At 39.2% G+C, this 22,180-nt stretch overlaps 2 protein-coding genes across 7 annotated transcripts in view; one reads left to right on the top strand and one right to left on the bottom strand.

The window, feature by feature from the left end:
- Positions 1-20,010, bottom strand: part of CFAP99 (cilia and flagella associated protein 99) — a 49,162-nt gene extending 29,152 nt beyond the window's left edge. Inside the window, exons 1-4 of one of the 3 annotated variants that reach the window (XM_030270587.4) lie at positions 19,874-20,010; positions 16,835-16,962; positions 5,837-5,981; positions 3,657-3,751 (exon numbers count right to left, since the gene is read on the bottom strand). In XM_030270587.4, the coding sequence (XP_030126447.4) occupies positions 3,657-3,751; positions 5,837-5,981; positions 16,835-16,954 (360 nt within the window). In that variant the 5' untranslated portion in view covers positions 16,955-16,962; positions 19,874-20,010. Of the gene's footprint in view, positions 1-3,656; positions 3,752-5,836; positions 5,982-16,834; positions 16,963-19,619; positions 19,808-19,873 lie in introns of those variants that run through there. The other 2 variants (XM_030270589.4, XM_072927941.1) reach the window with 2 other exon arrangements.
- Positions 20,011-20,211: 201 nt separating this feature from the next.
- ZFYVE28 (zinc finger FYVE-type containing 28) overlaps positions 20,212-22,180 on the top strand; it is a 145,686-nt gene continuing 143,717 nt past the window's right edge. For 2 of the 4 annotated variants that reach the window (XM_030270586.4, XM_012573675.5), the window contains exon 1: positions 20,212-20,507. In XM_030270586.4, the coding sequence (XP_030126446.4) occupies positions 20,469-20,507 (39 nt within the window). In that variant the 5' untranslated portion in view covers positions 20,212-20,468. The remainder of the gene's footprint in view (positions 20,508-22,180) is intronic. The other 2 variants (XM_030270585.4, XM_012573674.5) reach the window with 1 other exon arrangement.

The raw sequence follows: 22,180 nt of genomic DNA, 5'->3' as shown, positions 1-22,180 counted from the left end.
AAATCTTGAAGTATTCAAATGGCCTTTTGAAACACTTTTGAAAAATGGCACTCAGATTCAGCCTGCATCATTTACAGCAATATAAATTCCAAACTTGAATCTTAGCTCTTCCATTAAAATTATTGGAAATGAAAGTAAAGTATGACACTGAAATAATCACAGTAAAAGCAAAAACATCCACTAAATAATTTTGACATTATGAGACATACTGGGAAGCAGTGCACTGTCACTTTGAGACGCTTCAAATGGAGACTTGCAGAGTTTATTAGATTAGACTTGGCATCAGCCCCACCTCAAGTTGTTTCACACAGAGCCACAGAGTTCTTTGTATCAAGTTTTCAGTTCTGCAGAACTACCAGGGATCTTCTTAATTCAAATGTGGTGCCAGGCCCAAGGTGCCTCAGAACTTTGTGACTAATTCAGCTACAAACAACTGAGATTTGACTCAAGGTGTTTGTAGGATGACTGGACATCATTTCTACCAGAGTGTACCTGAACCAAAGTCCACAATCTTCGTATGGATAATCCCCATCACAGATGGTGATAAGACAAAAGAAACTTCTCTGTTTTGTGAAATGAATTGCTAGGAACAATTTCTGTGATTTCTGTTTTGTCTTTGGCCACATGTGATACAGGTGAAAACCCCAGTATCAGCAGTGATTGCTTTTACAGCAGCAGAATGAGTTTTCTCTCAGATTTCTATTTGGATGTTACTATTTGGATGTTTGGCTCTGTCTCCTTAGCAAAGTCACTGGTAGTAATTCGGTAACAGCATTATTCTGCTTACTCCTCTTTCTTGAATGTTCCAAAACTTTCACTACTCAGACAGCATGATAATGAAGAACCATTTCCCTTCTGGAAGTGATGGAATTACACCAGCAATGAATTGTACCCATGTTTATATTTTAATGTATACTCTGGCTGTAGTAACACAAGTGTGTATAATTAAAGACTGTTTTGTAATGCACTTTTACAGGTGGGCTGAATTAATACCTTACTTTTGAGAATTTGAACTTAATATTCTTAACACACTTTCACACAGTGGGAACATACAGCTTTCTAGAAAATACATTAAAAATGGTAAATTTCCTCATCTAGTAATATCTTTACATCCATGGAGGCATTTGCAAAGCTGAAATGCTTACATTCAGAATATAAGACTTTGACTCTTCAGTTTTACCCATCATCCACCATGAGGCTGATCATGTCCTGCTATTCCTACCTCATCTTAAATTCTATTGCAATGCCCAGTTCTTATGTAGTGATATTCCTTTGATTATCTCAGAAGTTCTGTAGAACTGCTGTTAGAAGCAATCAGAACATGAAGCAGAAAAAACAGGTTCTTAACTGCTAGAAAGAAAACACTTTGTATTTTATATTTTGTAAAGACAATTCAGAAATTACAAAGCTGTTTACTTCAACTTTATATTTCAATAGTGTATTTTCTCTAACACACAAACCCTCACATTTTAAAATAAATGTAGAAGAATAACATGTAGAATAATAGAATATAAAAATAGATTTGAGCCAGCAATGCATGGCTAATTTCTTAAAATGATAATCACACTCAAGTTACAAGAATGGGTTTTATCCTATGGTTCTGTAATTATATCACCATAAAAACTTTTGCATGTATTCTTAATATTACAGAATGAGAGCTTGTGATTTGCTGTTCAAGCAGATGAACATGTGTGTAAGTGAGGTAGCATTGTTATTCTGCCTAAATGAAAATATTTGAACATTCATCAAACATAGGGAAACACTGTGACTTTGAGTTGAATGGATTCCATCATACAAGTCTTTAAGAGAAAGGTCTTAAATCTCCCATGGGTCGACATCATTCACCTGAAGACTATTCATTTGAGTGAGGTTTATCTGCATGATGAAGAAAATTCCACTCATCCTGTGATCTACTGAATTTATTTTTTAATTGAAGTAAATCTGTCCTACAGAAATATATGTGAATATTTTTTCAGTGTCTTAACTGAACTCAGACACAATAGTCATCAGGCAAAATCTAGAGGTCAGCATCCTGAAGGAGGTTCCCAAATTTCTGGTAACTTTTGTTGCTAAGGCTGCAGATCTGCCTTCTGCTCTTTTGTCTCTGTTGCTGGGGGGACAAAATGCTGCTTCTAAACCTTCTGCTGCAGGTGCATTAATTTAATCTAGCATCACTTTGGAGACAAAGAAACTGTTCTAATAGAAGAAAAGGAAATCTAGGTACCATGGTGATGAGGATCTGGTAAGATACTTAAGCAAACCAAGTCACACCTGCTACGATCGCAGGTGCACAACATTGGAATATGCAGCACTTCCTATCAGAAAAGAGTTGTTCCAGATAAGGAAGGAGGCATTATCTAAACCAGAACATCAGGGCTCTGATACTTAAGCCATGTAAAGCTAGATGAATGGAATCAACGAGAGATAATTGGCATGATGTGGGAAATTGTGTTGCTAGCTGAATGAGCTCAAGATGCATCCAATCCAGTAGCTCGTGTCTAAGATGTTTACCAAAGAATGGGCTGGGAGAGCATTTTAGACAGAGTGATTTGTCTGTCTACCAGATTATGATAATTCTTCCACCCACTCCTCTGCTGTTTCTAACTGTTAATGAAATATATAATTTTTGTCTCTCAATGGAATTAATAATAAGCATTCCATAGTTAGTCCATCTAAAACCAGACAACTTAACCTACTCTGTCCCTGTTGCAAAGCAACTCTATTCATTAAAGAGATGCTGGCATCCACATGAACATTCAAAACAATCACTATAAGGATAAACCTTAGCCTTTTGACTATTATTTATTAAAATTTGCCTATCTCTTTAATTCCATCTTTGTTATTCAAACAGCGTATTTGGACTATGCTTTGAAACATCTGGATAATCAAAGGTTACAGATGCTGTGTCACCAGTGATTTAATTTTTAGTCCATTTTCCTGAGAAAACAGGGCTTATGAAAAAGCACTGCTGCTCAATTTATCCCTCTTCTCCTCTGTACAACATAGCTTTTAAGATAATTAGCACTTTGTTTTTGAAAGAGAAGCAGAAGATAATTATATTTCTACAGCTACAATGAAAAATAGCAAACAAATAGTGAAGCAACCCCCAAATTCATTAATTCAGAAAAGGACAGGGAGGCAAAATTTTGTTGTCCCACTTTTTATTTGGCAGCAGTGGTTTGGTCAGTTGCATGTTGTACTGGGGCCATTGGTACATGCATAGCTCCGAGCCAGCCAGTGTTTTTGGGAAGGAGAAAAAGTGATGGAAGCACAAGAGGCTTGATAATGGAAGTGGCAGTGGATTGTCCAGGAAAAGAAGAACACCAAACATCAGGAACTGCAAGTTTCAACAGGTTCATTGCATATGGAAAAGACATCTCCTCTCTAAAGTCAAAGAAAGAATGTGAGCAGAGGCAAGAGTGAGTGTGCACTCTGCTTGGATTATATAAAATACATTTAAATTGATCTTTGAATATAAGAATCACCCTGTACGTAAAGAAATTGAAGGGTTTTTGGTAAAAAAATACTAATTTAATTTCTGAATTTTAACAGAAAATAACAGTAATTTCTCCATTTAATTTATTCTAAAAGTTGAGAAAAGACATTTGATTAATCAAACACAATGAACGGATAATTATTTTTAAAATGTTTTGTACCTGTTGCATTTTTGCAGTGTCCAAGGATTTCACAATTCTGCTGAAGTGCTGAAAACCAATCTCTTCTAGTTGAAAAGTAGCTAGATAACAGATAACTATCAAAAGATACATACATTTAAAATACAGCAGGCAATTCTAATAAATCTATACTCAATATACTAAATAAACCTGTACTGAATTCTAATAAATCTATATTATACCTAATAACCCTTTACTCAACATACTCTGTGATTTAGACTGTTACTTTAATTTTAAACAGTTTTGATAGTGAATTTTTCAACATACTCTGGTTTTAATGTTTTGAGAGAGGATAGCTCTTACTCTTCTGTTACAAATTCATAGTTCATTATACATAACAAAAAATCAAACATAAAATGTAATAGTTCTAGTATTTACTTCACTTTTTTCCCCAAGTGACCATATTGCTTAAAATGTTGTAATCTTTATTTTTATTCTGAATTGGAATAAAAACAAGTTTTTAAATTGTGAAATTTCAAACCTGAATCTTGCACTCTCTATGGCAAGAACACAGTCCAATGATCTTAGAGGTCTTTTCCAACCTAAATGATTTATGATTCTATTCTATGATACGGAAGAGGCACAGTCAGAACTGTGAAATTTTAGTAGACCTGTAAAGTTCATGGGCTCCTGTATCAGCTTTCATTTGTCCTCACTCACTTTGATCAATCAGGCTTCACTTACAGTGCAGCTGCCACCAAACTGTAATGGTAAAATCAGGAAATTCTGGCCAATGTGCTGCAGCCATCTCAGTATCTTTAGGCTTCAATCTCATGCGCTTTAGTACAGCAACGTATTTAATCAGTCTTAGCAGAATATACATTTATCTCCTACAATCTTTATTAAATTCAAATCTGCTCACACATAGCAACAGCCTTTATAAGCAGCTTTGGTCATTTAAGTGTCAATGCAGCTTGGCAAAGGGAATCACAAGCAGCTTAAAAAATGTAAGCCAATGACCTCAGACTCTCAACTTGTTGATAAAGGAAAATTTTCTGTTCCTACCCTCTGCCTATGATTAATGGAAGCTTTTGAGTGGACCAGTCCTGACAATCCAATTATAGCATCATTCAGCTTAAAGGTATAATTTATGTGCCCTAGACAATGAAAAACATGGCTCTGGAGAAATGGAGACAATGAAGCATTACCATTTAGAAACAAACTCAATACACTAATAATTTCATCCTCGACAGTTTAGGCTCCCTTTTGTTGTTTGATTTAGATTTCTGTACTTTTCCAGATCGTGACAGAAGTGACCAGAATTGTAATAAAAATTTACTAGTTTTTAAAACACAAAATGTAGATCCATTTATATTAGTTAAGTTTCTTTGTAATTTTCAACCACTCTGAATTAAATGGACTTTTAAATATACCCACAAAGATTCAGAACTTAATTGACTTAGAGAACCAGTAACAGAGGTATTTGTGATGCCAACTTATTTAGGGTCTTAACAGATCAACCTCAGCATGTGTATATTAAATAAATAGCATAAAATATTTTTTAAATTAATTTTTTCATGTACTTCTCAATACCTGAAATAACTTTGGGAGTAGTAACTACCCTAATTAACTGGGTAGATACTATCAGAGATAGTTGTATCAGAACTGATTCTAATCAAGTAACTAATAAAATGAAAATAATTGACCTCACTCCTGGAGATAGATGGTAGTATCTTAAGTTACTTATGTCATTGTGATGGTCAGTAATGAAGAAACCCACACATGGATAGAGACAATTGTGTCAGCATACTGTGAGATGTGCTGTGTTCCTCAGCACACAGAGCTTTGTTACACATTTTTGTATCTGATGGCAGAGGTACTGGGTTGCATAGAAGAGAATAAAGGGAAATCACTGAAGAACATTTTTTAAAGGAATGGTTAAACTTCCAAGATGCTTCTTCCAGCCACTGCTGCTATTTTCCAACTGCATCTTACCCTTAGGTAAAATTCCAGTTAACACCTGAAAGATTTCAGACTAAATAACAATTTCAGATTTTGGACTTCACATTCATTAGGACATTAGAAAAGGTCCTGTACATCACACTGCATTAGACACAATGACAGTGCTTCCAACATAATACAATACCAAGACTTAACACTAGTAAAATTATATTTTTTTAAATTATGTGGTAAACACATTTGGTATTGTAAAGACAACTTACCTATATAAAGATTACGCTCAGAAATGGGACAGTATCTCCCATCCTGAACATAAAAGGCATTGACCACCACATCCATTATGGATTTATATTCTGTGCATCCTGCTACTGTATCCAATACAAATTTTTCTTCTGTCGCATTAAGATTCTATAGAGATACAAATTTAATAATGATTAATGTATTCTGGAAAGAAAATAATTTTTTGTGTACAAAAAGTACAATTATTTTGAAGTAACTGGAAAACATGAACAATTAACAGCAGTGCCTTTGGTAGGGCTGCTGCCCTTCTAATGCCATCAAATAAGGGCAGTCCTAGCAAACTAATGGCCCTTGTTAAGCAAAATGTAACTTTCTCCAATGTTAAGTGTTCATTTTACCTGCTGACATAAGCATTGAGTTAAATGACCTTCATGTGTGAATGTCAGCAGTTGATGCAAAGAAAATCTGAAGTCTCTGAGCTATGAGCAATGATTAACTTAGTCAACAGTTTGAGAAAGTTTCAGTAAGATTTTGTTTTCCCTCAGGAAACCTCTTCTTTGTGGGTGAAGTCTGTGCTACTTAAGGAGACTAAACTGAGGGGAGAAGCCAGACAGAGATTAGGGAAAGAATCTTAACTCCTACTGAAACCCAACTTTGGAGAATGTGACTGATTTAAGCTAAACCAGTGAGTGCCAGGATTCTCTTTAATGCAGACTGTTTCTTATCCAACTAATGCTCCTGGTCCCTTGTAATGTTCATGCAGTATCCCAAGGGAACAAGAGAGCAGGATGCTCACTTTCTTCTGGATCCTACCCCATAATCCCTTTAAAAAGTCTGAATGCTCCTCAACTTCACAGAGCGTTTCAATCACAGTAAATAGCTATGCAATATCTGCTACCATATGAGATAAACTTCTAGGATGAACCACCTTTAACCACTGCAATAAAATCTGAGGTCCAGACCAGTCTGTTATTACATGAATTGAAAATGGCCAGCTGAGCTATGACAAAATGACAAACAATAATGATCCTTTGATTTAAGGAGGTTAGACAAGAAGCCAAGAAAAAAGGCTGAGTGCATCTTCTGAAAATGTGTAATCCACATTTGATGTATGATCTCTTCCAGAGCTCAGAGGTGTGAGAGCAATGGAATGTATCAGATGAGAAGTTCACCCTGCCTGGTAGGCTGTCTGCTACCCTCTTGATTGTTTTATTTCCCTAATGTGATTCATTTCTAGTCTATGGGTATTACTAGAGGCTGTTGGATGGAAGTCTGTGAATTTTCTGATGAGTGACACTATACAGGGCTTTGAGATCAAGCAAATATAAGGCAAAACTTTAAAATTATCATTGTAGTATTTAGATGTAAAGCCTAATGCAGAAGAATTCAAAGTGTATTTTCTCAGGTTGTCATTCAGAGCAAGCATAATTTTTTTACTACTCCTGTTCAAAACCCTGATTTCATTCCTTTTAATTTGTGCGTCATCACCAGGAAAAATGAGGAAAGAGACTGAAAAAATCTTAAAATATGAAAAAAAAAAAAAGGAAAAAAAGGGAAAAAAAAAGGAAAGTATGGACTCCAGCTTGCAAGCACAGTTCATTCCAAATACACCTTTTATGGATGAAGATTTATGTAAGTTCTTTCATGAAACTAACAAAGAAAATCCATAAATCTAAGTCCCCACTAAATGATGATATATATATATACACATACACACATATATATATAATATTTGATATGAGATATCTAAGAATTTACTACAAAAGGCAAAAGCAAACCTAAAAAACTGAATGGCAAAGTCAGAGAGGATGTAGTTCCAGTGAAAGCAGGATTGTGACATTTTGAATCTGAAACTTTTGAACAATCTGAATTGTTCCCTTGAGCAAATGGTGTTACTTATGAAGAAACTGCAAAAAATGGTAGTTCTGTTAAGAAACAGAAAGTCCATCATAAAATTGGTCAAGCCTGTTGGAAACAAGCCCAACAGAAACTCTCTCAGCTATCTCTGTTAGAAAGCTAAAATTCAGTTGTTTTCAAGATCTTTATTAGATTAGAATCTTTGCATTCATGTTCTGTGTAATTTGATATGAAGTGCTTTGGCAAACCTGTGCTTTTCAAATGTACTTTGCAGAGGTGGCCAAGAATAGACAAACAGGTTACAACAGGTCACCACTTGTGCCCAACTCACCTCCTATACAGTGGAGACTGAAATGCAATTGGCTGTCTACAGTTTCTCTACTTTACTGCTCTGACTTAACAACTCAGAAGTGTTAGAATGAACACAGAAGTTCTTACTCTTGCTTACACCTTGAGTTAGAATGTACATAATCACTTTACGGCCTTGAGACAAGGGTGACAGGAGATGAAGCCTGGGGACAGCTGTGCCCCACAACATCAGCACTGACTGGCAGCTCTGGGGACCACAGGACAAAACGTCTGGTCATGAAACATAATCAGCTGAATCTGCTTTCAGCCACAGAAGGTACCACATGTTGTTTCTACATGTGAAAATCGAGACTAGTTGAGCAGCCTGCAGCTATGTCACCTAAGGAAGTGATCTCATCACTATTCAATCAACTAAACAAGACTGGACACGAGGAGTACTTGGACAGGAAATCCCAAAGGTGAGCCAGTTGTTGGTTAAGCCCTGCAGATAATCTAGTGACTCAAAACCTCAGCCAGTGCTTTAAACCAGTTAGGATACTTCTCAATAGAAAGTGCATTGTGTCCTCTACAAAGTTCATCCAGGGTATTTACAGTTTATCTGTATATCTGAAATAATAAGAGCTTTGGGAAAATAATATGTTGGTCAGGTGTAATTTCTAGCACTAATTGCTAAATGCATTCTTTCTGTGGGGCTTTGTGCTGTGCTTTATGTCAGTGGGATGCATTTCAGAGAGGGTCAAGTGATCCTGAAATGGTACAGTATGACAGATTGTATGTTTATAGCACCTTCTGTATGAGGTTTTCAAAACACTTTACTAGAATTAATTGTATTTAATGAGATTGCTTTTGGCTAATATAATTTTGTACATGCAGGAACTATAGCATGGAGCAGGTAAGAGATTTGCCCCAAGCAACACATTAAGTCATTGGTGCCAAAAATAATTATTAAACACTAATTTGTGAGCATTTATTCTGTCCACCAGAGCAGCTTTTTACCTTTTAAAGTACACTTTAATAACATATTTCTCTGAAACAACTAGCAGTTAGCTAAGTTTGCAACTATGTCTGAGCCCTTCAGTGTAAAGAAGGCCAGATAATTTACAGGTGAAAGTAACACATGCAGTGCTCATCTTCTGTTCATTGAATATTAAAAATATCAGCAGACAAAACAGATCTTCAACAGATACAAATATCTGACACTATTCTATCCATGGCATCCAATTCCAGCTTTTTCTGATTACTAAGTGTTTAAGTTATAAAAAAAAACTTGATTCTGTCTGAATTTATCCGTAATGGTCCTGGGGAAGAAATGTGATTCTTGTCTAATTATGTGCTGATTGGTTTTACTTCCCCCTTTTGGGAAAACCCTAATACCTGTAGCCCGCTTCCATGGATGTATTTTTCCTGCTCTCTGACACACAGCTGTAGCTGGGAATCAGTTGTTTCCTCAAGGAGAGAAGAGACTGGGTAAAAAGGGCTTTGACCACAAATAACTTCCAGCATGGGTTAGTACTAAAAATAGCATGAATTAAATGGAGAAATATCTGCAAAAGGAAAGCTTCTCCACCATGGGTGTATCATAACAAGGCTGGTTACTGTGGGACCTGTTTGAAGGGGCCAGAGAGATCAGAAAAGGAGAGAAAGAAAAGCTCTTCTCTCTGGAGTGAAAAAGGGAAAGAAATATCAGCCATGCTCTGTTTGAGACTTCTCAGGCTAAGGATATAATTTAGGTGAAACAAACATTTTAGAAAGAAGATAATATTTGATGAAAAGATAAAATAGCTTTCACCTCCTGAGAGAACTGTGCAATAGTATGTAGTGAACTTCTCTTCTTCTAGGAAGAACGTGCACATTTTGCAGATACAGTCTGATTAGAGTGCTTCAGTTATCAGTGCTAGTCCTCTCTAAGGGTCTAATCAAAATGCTGTAAAAATGAAAGAAAATATTCCTATTGACGTCACCAGGGCTTGAATCAGTCATCAGAACCCAGTCTTCTTTCCCTCTGAAGTAAGTGGGAAAAACCCCTGGGATCATTGGATATAAGTAGGAAAATATCCTGCTTCTACTATTCACAATCCATGTTGGTGTCACAAGCTAGTATTTTTCATCTAGAGCAGACAGTGCTGACCAATGCTGTATTAAAAGTACAGTGAACATTATTTTCCCTTGTACCTAATATTAAATCCCAGAACACTGCAGAAAACTGATTCCATAATTTCCTTACAAAGATCCTAATCTGCATTTATGTCAGTAAATAAAAATACAAATTAGACTTCCATGATTTAGAAGGATTTTTTTAATTTCACCAAATCTATCATTCTTGCATTACTTTGTCTTCATATTTAAATCTATGACTTTTGACATTTGAGGATTTTACTCCCAATTGAGTAAAATCAGTTGAGTGGGCATGTGTGAGACACAGCTGAACCAGCACAAACGAGAACTATGAAGAGTTGTGCCAAATCACACCATGTTCTTGTGAAATGGGAAGCTCATAAACATATCTTCTATCAGCGTGAGAGGGATAAAGGAGCAGAACAGTGAATTTGGAATTTGGGGTGGCAGTTCTGGTTTTACAGAAATAGGCTCTTCTGTAGCTGGGATGTATGTAGGAAGGTCAATATGATGGGTCTGATCCTGCAACTCTGATTGAAGCAGATAATTCCACTGAAAATAAAGAGAGTTATGTGCATAGAGAAAGGCATGAACATTGATTTGTAACTCCTGTGTTAAAATCCGTCTCTTGTTGTCATAGCCAAAGCTTGATTCTGACAGTCACAAGGAAAAACAATACCTGGGACACTTGAGTTAGATACAAAATTTAATCTTTTTTAAAATGAACAGATGCAGTTCATTCCTATAAAAGGTCTGATGAAATTATAACCTCATGTACAACATGCACTGGATGAAAGATCACCTTTGGATATGGATCATTTTTGATAGATTTAAGTGAAGAATGCTTAATAAAAAGAAGGGGGTTTAGTACACAGGAATGAAAATATTATCTGGATGGCATCAGTCTGATACAAGGAGCATTAAAAAGCATTTAGGAAGATAAACAAGAAGAAATCTGATCATTCAAATGAAGAACAACAGGAACAGATGTAAATCTGAATGTGAATATATAATAAAGATCTGAGATAGACTTAGGAATTATTTAAAGTTAATGTGTTATTCAAGATAATTTGAATTGAATTCTGGTTTAATAGCAACAAGATCACAGTACTGAAACAAAAACATTTAACTGGACTTCTTTGTTTTTAGGAGGTTTGAGGGAATAATATTACTCTTTGTGATTGAAGGTGAGGTTTGTTTGTTGCAGTTAGGAATCATCCATCATATTGCTAATGAATTTGTGGTTTTATTGAAAATATTTGCAGTAAAAAACAAGTCCAATACTATGTTATCAACATTGTAAATTACAGTACAATAAACATGAAGACTATAAATAACTAAATTACAACTCAAAGTTCCTGGGAAAACATAAAGTCTGATCACTCACTGAGAACAATAAACAGAAATTCTTTTCTGATGGAAAAGGATGTAGCAGGAATAAAATATATGGAGTTTAACATCTCTGGACTGATTTTGATCACATCCTAATTAGAGGAAACTGTGTTATTAATTTCCCATTATTCAAGAATTAAAAATCCTTCCATATTTTATCTCTTTTTCTCTAAAACAAGAGCCTAATAATCAGTGAGTTTTCCTAACTCAAATTTTATACAGAAGCCTGAACTAGGAGTTGGAAGACAGGAGCTGAGATTTGGATGTATCTTTCTTGCTTCCTGAGGGGCCTTGTAGAGATCATGTTCTCTCTTCGCACCTTGGTTTTAAACACTGACAGCTCCCTGGCACTCAGCAGTTTGTTTCTGCATTTCCATCACACCAAAAGAACATTCTATCTTTATGCATACAGTGGTTGAGTCAGACCTGAACTACTGTCTCAGTAATAGTTTACCTTTCTTTAACCTTTCTTTTTTTTTGGCACTAATTTTCTGATTTCCTATTTGCATATTGAAACCCTGAGTGGCTGCAAATGTATCCTAGTGGTTATTTGATGTGGTATCTTCTTGATCTACCTCAATTACAAAAATGCAGGGAGAGATGGGTGCTTTTTTCAAGCAGCACACAGGGGTTGGGTGTGCAGCCATCACTGCTGTAAATGGGCTGTGTAAAGCTAAATCCCACACACAGCTAGGAAAAACCTCTGGAGAGCAGAATCTAATGCCATCAATTTCCTACAAATAAACTACTTTTCTCATGTAAACCGAGGTATGTACAGGGTAATGCTGCTAACTTTGGGCAGCCCCTCTGGAATATACTCAGAAGTAGACTGTACAGCCAAATGTTTTCCCAAGGGATTTCTGTCTCAAAGCTTGAGATAAGATTTCCTGCACTAAGAGAATATGCTCAGGTGGAACAGACATTTGAATAAAACTATAAAGATGCATTAAGAAGTTAAAATAATAATCAAGAGATTGATTCTGCTTCTGCTGAAGTGAATGCATAACCTCCTATATTATTTGAGAGGAACAAGTGGAGAGTAGCTCACATGGCCTCATAAATGTAACTGATTTTTGACAGGAAGTTGTCAAATTTTCAGGTTTTTTACCTGTTTGGAAATACTAGGTAATTTCAAACCAAATCCAGGGAAACAGCTGGGGATGTATTTTCAAAGTGGCATACAGGAGTCAGCAGTGCCTTACAAATTTGGCCTTTTGGTTTTCTCATGAAAATCCAAGCACATTTTGCCAAGTGAAAAATAGCCATTTGCATGTGTTTTGTGTGAATTTAAACTGTAACAGTGAACTCCCTTGAGGATTGTGTGTGCCCTCACCATGCCCAGTCCAGGGCAAGCAGAGCTTTCACTACAACACAGGGTGAGCCTGGAACAAGCCATGCTGGCTCAGTCTGGGAGCTCAAACTGGTAGAAGAGATCCTGTCTCACCTATTTTCTCTGTGGCATCTGCCTCTTGTGGGCTTCAGTTTGAAAAGAGAGAGAGATATTTATCATTTTATTGAGGTACAGTAGAGATTGGAACTGAATGTGCAAGAACTTTGAAACGAGCAGAACAATACCAAAGGGGTGGGCAGGACTTGCTGCACAGGACAATAGTACTGGAACCAACCACTTGAAGAGATGGAACTGGGACAGGTTAAATAAAGAGACATGAGCAAATAAACTTGAGGGCAAGAAAAAGGCCAGGGATAGAAAAATGATGGGGCATAGAACAGAACTCAGTTTATTCTTCTCTGCCATGCACTCAATATTTGGCTAGCAGAGTATTCCAAACCTCTACAGTACAGCCATTGTGCACTGTCAAAATATAAACATTTCTACACAGTTTCTATGAGAGACCAAAATATACTATTTCACATAATCATGTATTTTGACTTTTGTTTAATTATGTAACCTTATGTGCATCTAGAAATTAAAAATAAAATCTTGCTGAAGATTGACTATGCTCTGAACTGGTGTCACCTTTGCAGCAGCAGAGTGAAACCAAAAGAAACCTGTTGAATTTTGATCAGAATATTCAACAGTGGCTGATTGAATACTTAGTAAAAGATACAATATGAAAATCTTTGAATTCCTTCTTACTATCATTTGCAAAGCAAATAAATTTTCAACTTGATGGCTTCAACCTGATTTATTTTTTGCTTCTTTCTTTTTTTTAATACATTCATATTGTAAAGTCCTTCATTTTAAAATATAATTGCTTGCCCACTTTCACTTTTTTCCTGTGCCTCAGTTCACCAGATATTTTTATTGCTTTAATTTGCAAGGATTCCCACAAGAATGGTCTCCTGCTGTTGGTAAATGGCTGACAGGGATATTTGGATCAAGACAGATTGTGCCTTCCAGACTCCCTCCTGCAGCACTGCATCCAGCTGCCTTTTGTAACATATTCCCATTTATCATGTACACAAATAAGAACCCTAAACTTCAGGCTAGGATGCGAACCTCTGTCTGTGACATTTCCTTCTCATTGTTGTCAGTTTAATTTCAACAGTGCAAAGACAAAGCTTCGGCACTCTCATGCTACTTCTTTCCTCAGTTATTGGTTCTATTGCCACCCTGCCTGTCAGTCAAACCCATGACTCCAGAGGTCATTTTTCATGCAGATAATCATCACTATGTGCACATCTTCTTTACTCTTTTTGAACAGTACATTTCAAATAGTATTTTCCTATCACTTCCTAGCTAAAAATCGAAGGTAGTTTCTCAGAATTTTCTATTTTAATGAAATAAGTGTCTCTGTCGTGGGTTTAACCAACCCCATCTTAGGAAACCAACCATCTGGAATGCTACTGCTAAGTTCATCCTGCTAGTCCATTGATTTGACCCACTTACTCCACCTACCATCTCACAGTTGATTCTAGCACATAAAACTAAAGCTGCCTGTCAAGATGCTTCACAACTCAGTTCCATTCTGAATTTCATTTCTTACTCTTTGCTGATGTCTTCCCCATCTCTGATCAGCCGAGGATGCCCATCTCTTCATTTCCTCTATCACATTTCCAAAGGAGTAATTTTGTTTAGTTTCAATCAGTTCCTACATATACTGCTCTTAAAATCTACTTTGTTCTGACAGAGGTTTGGCTCTGCAGAATGTCCTTGGCTCCTGGCAGTTCAGGTGAAGGTGTGTGGCTGTCAGAGGTACTTATTTTGAGGATCTGGCACTTGACAAGACTGGCATCACAGTGGCTCCTGCAGCCCCTGCCAGTGGGGTGCTGAACTCCTTGAACATGTTCTGGAATGACTTTTGTGTACTGTGTTTTTATTTTGAGGGAAATAGTCTAGCCCAAAATTGTTGGTTTCACCAGAAACATCCCCAGACAGGTGAACAATAGGTTAAGGAGGATATTTTATGGAGGCCATCAACAAGTTATCAAAGAACTAAACAAGACACCTCAGATAACACATGAGAAGACATAAAGACTCTAAAACACCCAACTACAATAAAGATATACATCATGAATGACACCTGCAGTGTTAATATCTGAATGCACTGTGAGGGGATGGAAAACTATTAAAAGAGCTTAAAAGAGCAGAAGACTTGCCGAGAAGTCAAGTGTGATATACTGCACACCTAAGTCAGCAAATAAATATAGAGCTGAGTCTTGTAATTACTTAGATTTGGTCTCTTGGAATTTGACTCTCCTGATTTTTTCCTGGTCAGTAGACAACCTGAGCTTTGCTATTTTTTATGCTGCTGGCATGAGACAAACAGGTATGAATCTAGTCTGTTATTCAGAGCCAGGCTGTTAATCAGAATACAAACTGAAGGAAGTTTCTGCATGGAATAGTTAATATTGGCTAACTGGTAAGTTACCAAGCCTGAAAATCATGTGTACAAAAATGCTACAATATTTTTAGGATTACCTTCCTCTTATGAAACAGAAAAGAAAGAATTAAGTTAATTTTTCATGATGAATTTTAATCACCCATTTAGTACTGAAACAAAACTGAATTTTATATAAACAAAGGTCTTACTTTTTACTTTATTTGATAAATCCTATGAGACCTAAAAGTAATCCAGAGAAAGATTTTGGCCTTGCCTTTGGCCTCAGCTATCCTCCCTGTCCTTCCCTTTCTTAAAGGGTTTATTATAAAACTTTAGATTCATATTTCACTAATTAATTCATATTTCACTCCTTCTTTTGTCTTTGTATCACCTTTCCTGGGTTGAGAAGAACAATGATCTGAAGACTCATTTTTTGTAAACATTTATTTTGGCAGCAGTGGTAACTGAATTTACCTGCTCTCTGCCCAGTGAAAAATGATTACTTTGAAACTGGATCAGTTCCCTGATGTAATTAGAATATGAATCACAAAGAGTTATGCCAGTACTACAAGGCGGGAGGGCAGGGTCAGAAAAAAGGGGCCTGAGTGGCAACTGCTGGAGAAGGCAAGCACCCCAGGAATGGGTGTGAAGCCACTGCTCAGCCCCTGGCTTTCTTACCACACATCCACAGTTTTATATTCCTTTAGTTTATTTGTATTTATGCAAAATCAATGCAAAAGACTATCTGACTGGAATAGCAGTGGTTTATACCTTATTGTCAGAAGGGGAAATGAGCACTGGAGCCACATGGCAGTGTGGAATCAGGGCTCCAGCAATGTCATTTGATAACACATGGAACACACAGACAATAGCAGTCTAAACAATATTACTGTTTTCCCTTAGTGATTTGCTAAAGCTGATTCACTCCACTAGCTGCCTCAGCACAAGTCAGGGTGACACTGAGGACAAAGAGATGGAAAGAGGTGACACACTATGGTCAGGAAAGGATGGGAACTGCTTCAGCCAGAACAGAAACAAATGGGAAAATCATGCTCTGGTTACTTGCAGTATTAAATTAGAATCTGCTGGCTGATTTATTGTCACTGTCCTTCTATCCCACTGTTGTGGTGGTCACTTATGTCCTCAAAGCAAGAATACCTGATCCTGTGACTCAGCTTCTGACCTGCATTTGTACATACAAATGGGTGTGCTGTCAGAAACTTCTGCTTGGAAGGAAGAAAAGGGTAAGAATCTTCAAAACAGCTTAATCAGAAGTGGAACAGAAGTTTTCCCTATGACTATCACATCAATTTTAGAAGGTTGTTGCCTTTTTTTTCCCTTCCTCTTGTTGCTATCCAAGCAGTTTTTCAACCCCTCTGGGCTTTACTGCCTTGTTTTCTGGTGATAACCATAAGAAATCTAGGCTTTACTCATGAACAAAAAATGTCACTGTAAGGGAAATCAATGAAAGCTACAACAACACGTTAGAAAACAGATACCTTTGCATTTAAAATCACACAATTACAAAGTAAACTGTGTAAGATCAACCAAAACTTAATATACCTGCAACATCATAGCTGATTCATTCAAGAAATCCTCCACGCTCTGATATTCAGGGTTGAATTTGTTAAGCTGTTGCACTATTAGTGCAATAAGTTCTCTGTGGCTGACCATCTTCACCATGGAGAATCCTATAAATACAGAAAATCATTATTTTTTTGTGCCTCCTTCAGTTGTGGCATAATGCATGGTGATAGGCTCATACAGAAGTTAGACTGCAGTAATGTAGAAGAGAACATTTAGGTCAAGCTTTTAAAATCACAGTTACTCAGAACAGCTGACAGGAGAAATGAAAATACAGTACAAACATCAAGAAAACAGAAGACAAAATGACATATTCTAAATATCTCAAAATATCTTAAGGATAAATGTTACTGCACCAGGTTATTTGACAAAATATAATTAAAGATAATATAGAAAAAGACATGGATTTTTCCCTGTGTGCATACAGGTCCTACTTAACACACTGCTGTTCCCAGTGAGATGTATCAGAAAGCAAAATTTTAGTCTTAAATTTCATCACATGTTGCTGTAAACAGCCTGTTTTTCAAAAGCAACAAAAGAACAGGAACAGAGAGGAATTATAAGGAAGCAGTGACTGTTGGTCAGCAGGCTGGGCCATGATCACAGCATTTCAGTGGTCTGGGCCACTGCCAAGGTTTGTGAAGGCACAGCAGTTGAGTATTTATGTTTGATGCTTTGCTTGTGAAATGACTGGATTTTGTCTCTCTCCAATGAAGCCTTACCCATATGTCTGAGAATGTGTAGGACTTGTTACCTCAATTTTAATGTTCAGATGACAAGAACTATAATGCATTTGTTCCTACACACACACGTTGTTGTGTATGAAAGACCAATCACAGCAATTACCAGGCCTGAAAGTCATTAAGCTGGTTTAGCAATGGGAAAAAAATGAGAACAAAAGTACCTTTCCATGGTGAAAATAAAAATGCAATTTTGAAAATAATTCTTGTATTTTATATATCACAATATTTTGACGTCAATAAAGAATGCCCGATCCAGATGATTCATCCCCACTGTGGTAAACATAATTAATTTCTCGCTTTTAAACATTATGATACTATTTCTAGACACAGGGGCATTGTACTCTACCTTTCAGCACCATCTTACTAAGTAATTGCCTAAAAAGCACTTTTCATTACTAATCTCAAAGAACTGAAATAAAAGAGTTTGTCTGTGATTATGTTCACTATAGCCATTTAGGTACCTGTTATGATCAAGACAAAATCTCCAAATAAAAAAAAAGTCCAGCAAAACAGAGTTGGATCCTAACAAGGGATGACAAATACAGAAAGAGGCACCACTGTGCAAGGGAATCACTGTTACTTCACTCCTCTGAGAATAATTTTTTTCTCAGGTAAGAACCTGCCAAGGTTCTTACACTCACAAGGGATTTTGGATAAGCGAGGGAGGAATATCTCTGTACTTCAGAGTGAATCATAATTCAGGCTCCAACAGCTCTGCCAGTAACAAATGCTTTTTGTTCTGGCATACCAGTAAGAAATTCGAGCTCTCATGCTCTGATATCCACACCTCCTCCCAAATAACAATCATTAAGCCCCAAAACTGGAATGTGAAAACTAAGATGCCTTCAGATCTCTGAACACACAGGGGGTCATAATAGAAAAGACCCCACTTCTAATAAAAGAAGCTGTTATTATTTTTGGCAATGTTTTAAAAACATATACATTGGGAATAAAATGCTTTTTGTATGATATGCACCCTTATTTCCATACAATTGATTAGAAAACTACTCCACTTATTATGTATAAAAATGATATAAATTTATACTGTGTATAAAATGGCAGAAATTTTCTTCCATTATCAGCTGTAGATTTCAGTTAAAGGAGGTGAGAACCTGACTTGACCTTATTTTATGGTGGAGCTTGGAGATATTTTGAAAGCAATTACAGTGGATAAGAGTGGCCACAATTGTAGGAATTGGTTTCAGTGACCTGAAACGTTCTTTCAGGTTTTATATCTGCTCCCACATTCCTGGCCTAGAAAGACTGTGATTGCACTTCCTCTAATGAAAGCTGTCCTTAAAAAGAGCTGAACTAAGGCTCCCCGCAAAATTCAGACAGATCAGATGGAAAATGTTCACTTTGAGGATCTTAATTTTAATTTTCATGTATTTCAATGTTTTGCATACCTACTGCAAGTGTTTTCCTTAACATGACATGGTATTTTTTATCTCTTAATCTCTTAGCTTGCATAACTTTACACTTGAATACTTATTGTACAAAACCTTCTGCAAATAAGTTTTACTATGTTTATGAGGTGGGTTAGCAAATGAACACCAAGGCTGGCTACTTGCCCAAAATTTCAGGGAGCAAAGCCCAGCAACCCTGTCCACAGCGTAACACACTTGTAAGCCCCCTTGATGCTTTCTGTTGTACTTACAAACACCTAATAAATATGAACAAGGAAAGAGAGCAGGTTTAGGTTAGACATTAAGGAGGAATTCCTCCCTGCGAGGGTGGTGAGGCCATGGAGGATTTGTGTTTGCCCCATCCCCGGCAGTGCTCCAGGCCAGGCTGGACGGGGTTTGGAGCAGCCGGCTCCACAGGAAGGTGTCCCGGTGTCCCTGCCCAGGGCGGGGGCGTTGGGAACGGATGAGCTTTAAGGTTCCTTCCTACCCAAACCACTCTGTGACCCTAGGATTGCATGAAAATAAAGGAGCGAAGGAGCCACGAGCCTGCCCAGGGCACCCGCCACTGTCACGCGTCGGGAATTGCACCCGGCTCGTCCCGGGGGTGTCACGTACGGCCACATCTGCCCCGCACGGCGCTGCCTCTCCCGTCTCCGCCGCTCCCGCTCCCGCTCCCGTTCCTGGCTGTTCGTGTCCCGGCGCGCTCCCTCCAGCCGCCGTTGCCAAGGAGCGCGAGGGCTGCTGGGAGCTGTAGTCCTGCTGCGAGCCCGCCTCAGTGCTGCGAAACGGCGCGACCGGAGACCCGGAACTACACGAGCGCGGAAACAAATGGCGGCGGTTGTTTGCTGCCGTTGCCACGGAGCTAGTACCTTTCCCCCGTGGGTGTTTCCGCTCATGGACAGCTAGCGGTCGGTGGCGCGCCGGTTGCTGGAGCACGGACAGCGCTGGCGGGCGTTGGTAGGGTCTGCGAGTCCCCAGCGGACGCGCGCAGGGCGGCCCGCGGAAAACTACAGCTCCCGGCAGCCACTGCAACAAGGCGGTCGCCGGGGCGTGGCCTGCGCGGCACGCATCTCCCCGCCCCCTTCACGTGTTACGCAAATGAGCAGTCTGATGGGCGGGGCAACTGCGCGTGCCCGCCCCGGGCCGCCACCCGATTGGGTGGGGAGGGGAGGGCGCGGGGGCGGTGTCGCGCATGCGCGGTGGGGCGGCGCTGCCGCCGGCCGCGCAATGTTTTGGGGGCGGTCGGGGCGGCGCGGCGCGCGCGGAGCCGCCGGACGGTCCCTGCGCTGACGGGAGCGCCCGGCGGCCGCTCCGCGGGGAAACGCGGCGGAGCGGGAGGAGAGCGCGACCCGGGGACTTCCCAGCGAGGGGCACGGCTCGCCTCGGTCCTCCGAGCGGCGCGGGTGTGGAGCCGGCAGCTCCCGTGGCAGCGGCGGCGGCAGCGGGGTGTCAGCGGCCGCGGTGATGATGAACAGGTTCAGAAAGTGGCTGTACAAACCCAAGGCAAGTTGCGAGGAGCCGCCGCTGCCCGGGGTCACCGTCACGCCGCGGGTGGAAGTCGGGACGCGGTTCCCGGCGGATCCCGGCGCGCAGCCGCGGGTCGCTCCGCGGCCGGGGGCGCCGTGCGGGGCGAGCGGAGCCCGCGGGCGGAGCGCGGGAGCGGCTCCGGAGCGCGGAGCGCGGCGCCCGCTGCGGCGGGGATGACAAAGCAGAGCGGGAGCCGCGGGGCCGCTCCGACCGCGGCGGGCTCGGGGCTCTGCCGGCACCGCGGAGAGGCGGCACTGCCCGGGCGGCGCTCCCGGGGCGCTGCGGGCTGCGCCGAGCCCGGCACCGGGAGATGCTGTGCCGTTAACGCTGTGTGTATGCACCTGAAAACTTCGTAAGTTAGGAGATTTATTGCAAGGTGCTCTGTAGGTGAGTGTTTTGTGTCCTTCTCGCTTTGAAATTCTTGGAAGGAATCCAAGAATCGCAGTTTGCTTTGCAACGAAATTATCATCTTCTGCCTCGAGTTAAGTAACAACTGTCTGGAGAGTGATCTTGTCTGGTATGTGATGTTCGGCTCGTAAATCAAGGACATTACTGGTTTTGAACGTCTCTAGCATCTTTTTTTGTCCGGCCGTTACAGCAGTCAGTACAGTGATTCACTTTCTGAAGTATTTGATTTAATTTTGGTTTCTGTTGGTCTCTATCAGACGTTTTTTCCTATGCTTTGCTATCAGTCTTGGGTCTCAGTTTGTGCACCTTCCGTTCTTTTGGCTGAATTTTGGCCAATATGTTGCAGTGAAAAAAAAAAAGCCGAGGTGATGCTGCAAAATAAAAGTTCATATTACACTGGCTTTATGGATTTTACATGTAGTCCTAACTCTTGGCAGCTGCTGAACACATAATTGTCAGATATTGCTGCTAATAACTGCAAGGGAGATAATGTAGAGATTTAGTAACCAAAAATACAGTAACAAGTTATAGGTAACTTTCATTGAATTTTCTTATTTTTAGTTGTTTTATACAAGGGAAGAATAGGTAATGAGCAAAAAGGAAAACTGTTAAATGCAGAGGAAATATTTTTGAATACAGCTCTTGTCACTGTTTTTTAAACAAAATTCACTAGATTGCACATTGTGTTTCTTTCTAATGGCAATTTTATCTTTTTGTGATAAAACTTGTTTTTTAATGTGCTGTCCTTTGTCGTAAGGCATGTGTTTGGCATTCAGGATCTGTATCAAACAAGATATACTTATAGTTCTGTGGGACTTCTCTTGGGGTGAAGTAACTTTTCAAGCCTGTTGCATGACACTGGGCCTCATAAATCAGGAACGCCTATTGCTGTTGGTTTAGAACCAGCACCACTGCTTTTTGTTGTCTATTTATACCTTCTTTGCCAACAGTTTTTCTTAGTTTCAGTAGCTTACAACGTCATTTTTGTTCTGGTATTCAGAATGGGTTGCTGGTGAATTGTAAGAGCTCCAGAAAAAGGCATTTTTCCTGGTGTGCCTGTTGAGTGGGTGTGGATTGTGTCATTAAACACACAGAGGTTTGAATAGCACTTCTTTTATATGAGGTGAGGCAGAGGATCTCACATGTAGAGACTGTACCTTTCCTGGTTGTATTGCTTGCTTTTGTATTTAAAGGAATTTGCAATGTTTCTTTCCCAAAAGATTAGTGGGTTCCAGAGTCTG

Source organism: Taeniopygia guttata, chromosome 4 (genome assembly GCF_048771995.1).
Source record: "Taeniopygia guttata chromosome 4, bTaeGut7.mat, whole genome shotgun sequence".
NCBI classification, from domain to species: domain Eukaryota; kingdom Metazoa; phylum Chordata; class Aves; order Passeriformes; family Estrildidae; genus Taeniopygia; species Taeniopygia guttata.
This window is presented reverse-complemented; position numbering and strand designations above follow the sequence as displayed.